This window comes from Gymnoscopelus microlampas (assembly GCF_963454915.1).
Source record: "Gymnoscopelus microlampas genome assembly, chromosome: 19".
In the NCBI taxonomy this organism is placed as follows: domain Eukaryota; kingdom Metazoa; phylum Chordata; class Actinopteri; order Myctophiformes; family Myctophidae; genus Gymnoscopelus; species Gymnoscopelus microlampas.
Window position 1 is genome coordinate 17,514,386 of NC_139956.1, and position 9,006 is coordinate 17,523,391.

At 40.4% G+C, this 9,006-nt stretch overlaps 1 protein-coding gene across 3 annotated transcripts; it reads right to left on the minus strand.

The window, feature by feature from the left end:
• Positions 1–591: 591 nt before the first annotated feature.
• Positions 592–7,230, minus strand: cnpy4 (canopy FGF signaling regulator 4). 3 transcript variants are annotated; one of them, XR_014599734.1, is made up of 7 exons: positions 7,034–7,230; positions 6,240–6,366; positions 6,001–6,097; positions 5,231–5,353; positions 4,702–4,819; positions 961–4,618; positions 592–748 (listed from the first exon to the last, which is right to left on the minus strand). XR_014599734.1 is itself a non-coding variant. In XM_084043806.1 (6 exons), exons 1-6 carry the CDS (start codon positions 7,119–7,121, stop codon positions 4,509–4,511), a joined length of 663 nt encoding a protein of 220 aa, XP_083899932.1. In that variant the 5' UTR covers positions 7,122–7,230; the 3' UTR covers positions 592–4,508. The 3 variants fall into 3 exon arrangements, 1 of the variants encoding a protein (XP_083899932.1); XR_014599735.1 differs by having other exon boundaries at positions 7,020–7,118; XM_084043806.1 differs by having other exon boundaries at positions 592–4,618.
• Between the last annotated feature and the right edge of the window lie 1,776 nt (positions 7,231–9,006).

Here is a 9,006-nt window from a genome sequence, read left to right on the forward strand (position 1 = left end):
AGAAGGGCCTTGATGGTGTACTCCTCATTTCCAGAAACCAACACCTTGCAGTGGTCCCCTGACTCTCCAACAGGTCCAAGCCTCAGGTGTGTGGGCTCAACAGACCACCCGTGACCAAAGAGATCCGCGTTTATCACAACCTCCAGGCTGTCCTTGTGACATTTCACCACAACTGTCTCGACCTTATGTTCTCCAATGTCACGTATTGTTCCGAAAGGGTCCTTCTCTGAGCTGGCTGTGGCACCACCAGCAGGGCCTTGTGTGAGATGAGAATTGAGTTCAGCCTGGCCTTTCAAGTTGGCTTCAAGTGCAGCCAGTTCAGAGAAAGACATGAAGAGAGTTTTCGTTTGGTACGTGTAGCACTCAAGTGACTCAAAATGACACATTATTATGTACAGAGGGAATATAAAATGTGGTGAAATAAATGCCATATTATGGCTTCACATTAATCAGTGTCTGTTACAACAGCCATCAAAGTCAAATGTGTTTAATCAACTGGTGACCAATGGGGTTTAGCTCTGCTTAACACACCTGAGAGTAATCAGTTGTAATGAATTAGAAAATGTCACGACAGCAAGGCAGACTGCAATCCACATCATCACACAAAATCATTTATTAACAATAAAAAACTGTACATATTGCATTTTGAAAATATGGTTCCGAAATATTCATATGTATCAAACCTTTAGCATATAAAAGACTTCCTGCACACACTAAAACAATACCGACATGGCATGCACCATAACACCTATTTATTCGATTTATTTGCACAACATTTTTTGTATACATTTACAGGACATGTTAGTTATTTCCGAGGGAAACATTATGTGATAGTTGTTGTGCCGGTGAGGTAAGAAACCCTGGGGGGCTTATGTGAGAACCTCACCGTTTACATTACATATAATAAGAGTTATTTAATATTAAAAACAAAGACGAACAGAAAAAACGAAAACCGAAAACCTATCCATTTGTGTTTTCTAAATCTTTGTAGTATATTGTGAAGTTGTAGTGTAATACAATTGAAGGGAAAGGAGTATAAAAAGATGTAACAGCTAATGTAAAAAGACTCAACATTACACAAGGAGGGGCATGCAACATACAGTGTAGTGATGTTGAAGTTTGGTAGAACCTGGGGTTGTATAGCTCCTGGCCATGAAGTCCAAATATGGTTGATCATCTTCATCAGTTGCTCCTGTGATCCACGAGTGGGGAACGAGCCAAGGATTCATTTTCTCTGTCCAGTCACTATTATGGCATCAAAATATCACTTCTCGCACATACATGCAAACAAATTGGATTCTGACAATACAGTACATTAGAAATAAGTCTTGTTACTCAGTTTTGGCAAAGTGAAATGGCTCTATTCATGTTATATTCAAAAGGCAGTATAACAGCCTTGCTATTTTTAGGAAAGGCCTGTTTGTCATCAATGAAAAGGTAGTACACGCACATCCACTTAAGTGCCCACGTGAAGGACAAACGACAGTTCAATACACAGAAAGAGTCTGCACAATTGAAAGAAAGGTCAGCTATTTATTGCACTAAATGTTTCGATCAGATCTTCCTCAGGAGTCTTCTGAACTTTCTGAAGATCAAAAACGTTGATTGCATTATTATCGCGTTGACTGAAAGGTTGAGCACAATAAAAAAAGACAGCAGAGTTTTTTTCCTACCAGTGTGCGCAGACTACATTTTTCTTTATGTTCTGTTTGTCATCACTCCCATTCCAGATCACATTATGAGTCACACTTTCCCAATGCAAATGTGGAAAAGGTTTTCAATGGAGTCTCATCGGTGCAACCTTAAAACTGTTTACCGTTTTAGGAAAAGCTTAGGAACAAGGCTAATGCAATAGGCGATTTTCCCGCAACAATTCCATCTAAAAACTACAGAATTACCCCTCATGTCTAGGATCCGTCTTTCCCAGATTTCTCTGACATCTGGGACTGTCTTTTGTTGATTCGGTCACCACCACCCAAACCACTTTCCACTTCATGGCATTGAGAGAACAAAAGTATCGAGCCAAATGCTTAATTTAGCTCTGTGATAACATTTTTAGGAAAGGCCTGTTTGCCATCATTCCCATTCCAGCTCTCATTATGAGCCCAAGCTGTGTCTCAAAGTCAACTATGAACAAGAACATCCTGCCAGCATAGTCATCTGGAGTAGAGTATTTATGAAGATTGCCATTTTCACTTCACCAATGGAGACGTAGATCATCAAACTAGTTAGTCAATGCAGAGACCATGCCATCTTGATTTTCAGTGTATAGTGGCAATTCACCACCGAACACCAAATCGCAATTTGTGCGGCTTTGTTCACAAACTGCGCACCTAGTAACTTGTTATCCATAGCTAAAGATTAGTCAAGGATGGCATGCCTTTATTAGAGGCTATTTTCTTGTTTATGTATTGGCAGAATCCACTTTGTTCACGTTCGTACATTATGTGCAGGGGTGTAACAGGCTCTTAGAAGGTGAAGGGGATGGACTTCTGGTTGACTCATGCACGCGAGCACAGCGCACGTGCATGAGTCGCGGGTGCGCGAAATTGATTTCTGTTTTTGGCAACTTTATTTCGGTTTTAGGGTTAGGTTAGGGTTATGTTATTTAATTCTTATTTTTGAACAGAGTTATATTGTCCAATTTGACCATACTGTACAATACCAAATGACAGTGGCTTTGGATACAATAATAAGTCCTGGACTCATGGACTCATTCATTTTGCGTTTTTTGGGTGGATTTTGATACTTTTTTTTTCTGTTTTTGGAAACTTTATTTCGGTTTTAGGGTTAGGGTTTAGTTTAGGTTAGGGTTATGTTATTTAATTCTTATTTTTGCCTGATTTTACTTTTATTATCAAAACATTTAAAATTAATTAAAATATACATATTCTTTTTTTGCAAAATCGATTGGGTGGGCCAGCTTTCTATGTAGGTGGGCCACGGCCCACCCAGGCCCACCCATGACTGCACCCATGATACATGATGAAAACAGAGCTATATTGTCCAATTTGACCATACTGTACAATACCAAATACTCTAAAACCAGTTCACCCGTGATGCAAGCTTGTACATCTGCTATTTTTGTGCAGTATTTGAACATTGTTTTTATACTTTTGAATTTTTAAGACAAATGTTCTCTTCTGGGGGTCCCTGGCACAAAATATCTTCAGATGGGGGTCCATGGCTAAAATCAAATGTATTAAAATATTTTGAAAATAGCAGATGTACAAGCTCACAACGCGTTGCATCGCTTGTGAGCTTGTAGATCGGCTATTTTCAAATAGCCAAAGTTTAAATAGGGCTGAAGTGGTTTATGTATGTTTTGTCATAATAATTAAAATCTACAAAGCAACTAGTAGTTACTAAATAATTGTCGTGGAGTAAAAGTATAATATTTGCCTCTGAGATGTATTGGAATAGAAGTAAAAGTATTGCAAATTGGAATACTCCAGTCAAGTAAAAAATACCTTAAAATTATACTCAAGTACAGTAGGTACTTGAGTACATGTACTTAGTTACTTTCCACCTCCGTCAGCATTAGATTAATTACTTACTCACCTTCTACAAAGATGACGAAAGAGAACACACTTTTGTTCCATAGGCCCACATTGTCTTGGTTTCAGAGAGCATGGTGGTAATATTAACTTTTACCCCAAAGTCTTTATATTCCAATGTGATGTCCCACGTCCGTCCGGTGTTGTTTACTTTTTGAGAACGTCAACGTAAAGGCTTGGCGCTGCGACGCACGTTAGTCAAGGAGCCCCCAGAAAGCTGTTTCCATTCAAAAAAATGCACATTTCAAAATAAGAGTTATTTTAATCTATACCTAGTAGCCAGGTAGCCTACTTCACGCTATTGGGATGAAATCAGCGGCTTTATGTTATGGAACAGGGAAAAAAAGAAAAACAGCCAGACAAAAAGTGGGGGGTATAAAATCACGGATCTGTGAGAGTGAGGGTGTCGCGTCGTACGCACAGTGAAGGGGCGTGACGCCCCTGATTATGTGCTTAAGTGCTATTTTTAGATTCCGTACAATTAGAGTAAACCTAATCCTTTTATCAGGCAGCTGATACAGATGACTGACAACGCAAAGTTCAACACAAAGTTTAACTAACATCACTTTTAAATTCATGTCATAATGCAGTGGTTGCCATCTCTAGTCCTCAGGAAACCCTTACACTGCTGGTTGTCTACCCTATCAGAGAATTCACAGCATTCAAGCTGCCGAATGAGGCACTAGAGACAACCTGGTAGGACAAGACAGTCAGTGGTAACAGGGGTCCCTAAGGAACAGAGTTAAGAACCACAGTCAGCATTGTGTGAACTATAATTTAAAATCTATCCTGTAGGCCTGACACGAGTTGGCACCAAGAAAAAAGAAGACAGTATATCACAGAGAGATTTCAACTGTTTTCCATTGTGGAGTTATTTGCCTTCTACTCAGCCTGGAGTTAACAATGAGGTCTTCTGTTGTGGGCTGTGGTTTCGTTGTCAAGGCATTTAGCTCATAGTTCCCCAGCGTCGTGTGTCTTCCCTCCTTCAGCGTTGTCACTCGTTGCCTCCTTGAGCTCTCCTTTATTACCCATGTCTCCTTTCCACACCTCCTTTAGACATTCTGATAGACAGAGAGAATCATCAACAGGACCAGAGAAGCAGGTTTGAAAACATACATTTCATTCTGAATTGTAAATGTCATACCTTGCTCAGATGACTTGAGGATGTGTTCCTCACAGAGGAATCTCTCCAGTCTTTGGTCCTGATGGTGGAAGTACCAGTCCTCTACCATGTCCTCATACTGCTCCAGCATGGTTTCACACTGAACACACATACATACACAGTTAATATCCAAGCTACGTGAAGCTTCCAATACTTAAGTTGTAAATGGAGATAGTAATGATAACAAAGATAATGAACACACACACACTACGTTTGGGCAATATGACTTCAAATCAATATCACAATTATTTCAAACTTTTGCCTTGATTACGATTAATGGACAATTATACATTTTTTTTAAAATAGTGAAAATAGCCCATGTATGCGTTGTGAGCTTGTAGATTGCCTATTTTCGCTATTTTGTACATCCCCATTGTACAACCAAGTATAATACAAGGTTAAGTGGATAATCAGATAAAAAAAAATGTATGTTGATTTATTGACATACATACAGTATGTGAATAAAGACGCTTCTTAATTATTCATGCTCAGCCGTAACACACACACCAACCTGTTTCTTCATATCTGACACCTCCACAGAGGGCTCGTCCCACAGCTCATATGGAAGGCCCATATCCACTTTAACCCCCTTGTTGACCAGGTTCTTCAACGTGCTCATGGTCTGACTGGTGCCCTGGAACCGACACACACTGCTTTAATATTCATCTCGATCTGTGTGACTGACACCGTTTTTATATGATCTGCTGCTTGCTTTTCAATTTTGCACCAACTTATATCACTTAATTATATAAATGTAACTCTACACTGTATGATCAAACTCAAACATCTTATTAGTATGAAATGTTTATTTGTTTTTCAAAGTGGTACAGAATGTAACTCTGGTACAATGCAGCATAATACAACAACATTATAATAACAGCCAGTCCAAGAAAAATAAATACAAATAGAATAAAAGCACAGCTTAGCAATCCCAATAAAAGTATTGATTACATAGAGAGGTTCTCACAATCGTCTGAGGATATGAATTAGAGCTCTGACGTGCTGTCAAGATCAATGTTTGTTTGTTCATTTAAGGTTCATATAAATCCAAAATCTGTCACATGTCTCTTTCATTTTTCCCTCTCCATTCACTCTACCCAACATATATTCATATGATCTAATCTTAATCATTTCCTCATTCCACTCATTGAGCCCAGGTGTTCTAGGGACCTTCCAATTGCGCAGCAGGATTCTGGCAGCTGCAGCAAGTCCAACTTTTTTCGTTGTTAGTTATTTACCAGGGACCACTGCCCTGTCTGAGGAGGACTGCTTTAACCTTACCTTGGCATAGCGCAGACTGCCAGGCCTCTCTGCATGGACACTATATTGCAGGATGCCTTCACAGATGTTATCTATGGCCTCGGTCAGTCGTGTTTCCCTGAAACCACAGCGAAGGAGCTCTGATCACTTCACTGATTAAAACGAACTAACCAACAGTGTACCGCAGTCTGAGAGGTCAGTGTAAATGAATACATTATTTAGCTTAATTATCTATTTAGAGTTCAGGAGAGGCAACTTACGAGGTGTTGTATTTGATCTTACGCTTCCGTCTGCCAGTGTCCAGAACTTCCCCCAGTTCCAGAACCTCTTTAGAACGGCCCGTCTTATCCAGCGCTGCCTGCAGCTCCACTGTCAGGAACTTACACACTGGACACATAACAGGGAGAATATACTATTAAAGCTTTTAAATATAAACAATATATAAACAGTGCACCTAGTGCCCACTCCTCCGGGTGCTCACAGTTCCCTAGTGCCCACTCTTCTTAGTGCTCAGTTATCCCGGTGCCCAGTCTTACTGGTGCCCAGATTTCCATAGTGCCCACTCTTCTCCACCCCTAGTGCCCACTCCTCCAGGTGCCCAAATGTCCTTAGTGCCCACATGTCCCTATTGTCCACTCTTCTCCACCCCTAGTGTCCACCCACATGTCCCTAGTGTCCACTCTTCTCCACCCCTAGTGCCCACTCTTTCAAGTGCCCACATGTCCCTAGTGCCCACTCTTCTCCACCCCGAGTGCTCACTCTTTCAGGTGCCCACTCGTCCAAGATGCCCAGTTTTGCTCTAGTGTCCACTGCCCAAAATGTTTTCTGTTACCCTACTACTACCACCACACAATCACACACACACACACACACACACACACACACACACACACACAGTCGTAAAAAAAAAAGTTACCACAGCGATACAGCTGTTCATAAACCAACAACAGGCAAACGAACCCTGTTTAATAATAGGCTACAGCAACGTCTGTAATATTATTAGTAATAAACACATTTAGTTTAGCTGGTGATACTGTTACCATGCAGTAAATACCCTCGCATCTGTTCGGCAGCCTCTCGTCCTGCTCTGCCAACGTCAAGCTGCAGCAGAGAGAGACGAAACACAACAGAAAGACGTCCATGTTGTTGTGTTCAATAAACTTATAGTTAATGTGTTTAAGTTAAATTAAAGTGAAGTGAAGTTAAGTTAAAGTGGCCACATCATCATCATCATCATCATCGGCATATGTCTGAGAGGGACAAGGTAGGACGCATGCGCAGCACATCGCCTGGAGTAGCAGATTGATTTGGGCTGGTGGTTCGATTGAGGACGATAAGTCGATAGTCGAACACCTTGGACGATACTACGAGGTTGTGTCGTTGTTGATGTTAAAGAACCGCAATGGAAACAATTAAGCTGTAAGCTTTTTTGCGTTGATGGATTGATTTATTGAATATTTTATTAACAGTTTGTAAAAAATAAAAAATAAAGCACAGAAAGTAGAGTTTAATACAAATACAATGCTAAAAAGGATTAAACCATAGAAAGCACTGCAGCCACCTAAGTGCTCTTTTAGAGCGTTATCCTGTTAATTATGGTGGGTCAGATGTTTGTTACTTACAGATGTATGTATGTGTGATATGATTTTATTTCATGATAATCAATCAATAATCAATCGATCAGTTGTAAATTGCCCGAAGATATCCGATCTACAATCTCACAGTGATTTGATTGATTGATTGATTGACTGAATACTTTATTAACAGTCTGCAAAAAAAAGCACATCATTAATAATACATCATTTTGTATCCACCTGTTTCCTAGGCTTTTCACTGTGTTCCACTTCCTGTCTTTTGATCCAATGAAATCCAATGAAACCGGGCAGATGACTAATGATATCCAATGAAATCCAACAGGAAGTGGAAAACACACAGCCAAGAAACAGGTGGATATAAGTACAGTTATATACAAAATGATGCTAAAAGGATTAAAACCCAAGAAAGCACTATGGCTAGGCTATATTGCAAAAACATCATAAACAAGTAGTAATCAGAAAGAAAAATATCTGTGGGGGGGGGGTTCCATGTGATAAACTTAGACTTTTTACAGGGGGAAGTTCCGAATGGCAGTGACAAGTGCTCTTTCAGAGCGGTTTTGAAGGAGAGTAAGGATTCACATTTTTTGAAGTGTATGGTCTCTGTGGTGTAGCCTAGTGTATCTTGTAGACCAGGCCCATTGCAAGTTGCTGTAGGCCTACTCTGTCCTCTGCCCCGAGCCATCCCATTCCCACCCTAGCAAAATGAGCAGGGGTTAAATGACTTGTAGGTGTAAGACCAAGAAGTAGTCTGACCAGTTTGTTGCCAGACCCAAGGGGTCGGGCTTACATGAGGCTTTGTATCTGTTTTGTCCATACATGGTATGTCACTTTGTCCCCCGGCCCCAGCCAAAAAAGTCTGTCCCCCTTTCGTCATAGAAGGGACATAGAAGGAACACACATCATGCGAAGCCCGGCCATTCAGATTATCAACCACTAGGGGTCTGGCAGTACCAGGTCTCCTGGTTCTAGTTTTGGGGAGCCTTGTTGAGTGGTGTAGCCGCTCCTATAAGTGGAGTTGGGACCCATCCGTCGTGAAGTAGTGTCTTTCGCTGTACTGTGATTGGCTGTATTCAGACCCTTTGCTCAGTATTGTGATTGGCTAGCGAGACGCATGATGAAATTCATAACCTATAAATATCACCACGCACTTCAAAAACATTTTTTTTTTTTTTTTAAGTGAGCTTCCATCACTGTGTGATGACCTTAAATAACACCGCTCACTTCACACTGGGTGTGTTTTTTTTAAGGCCTTTGTGGTGCTTTGGTATCATGATCAGATGTATATGTGACATATGATTTTATTTCATGATCAATGATCAATCATCAATCATCAATCATCAATCATCAATCATTAATCAATCAATCAATCAGTTGTAAAGTAGGATATTTTTGTTGTGCGACACCGTCCGTACAATGAAGTCGCTATAAA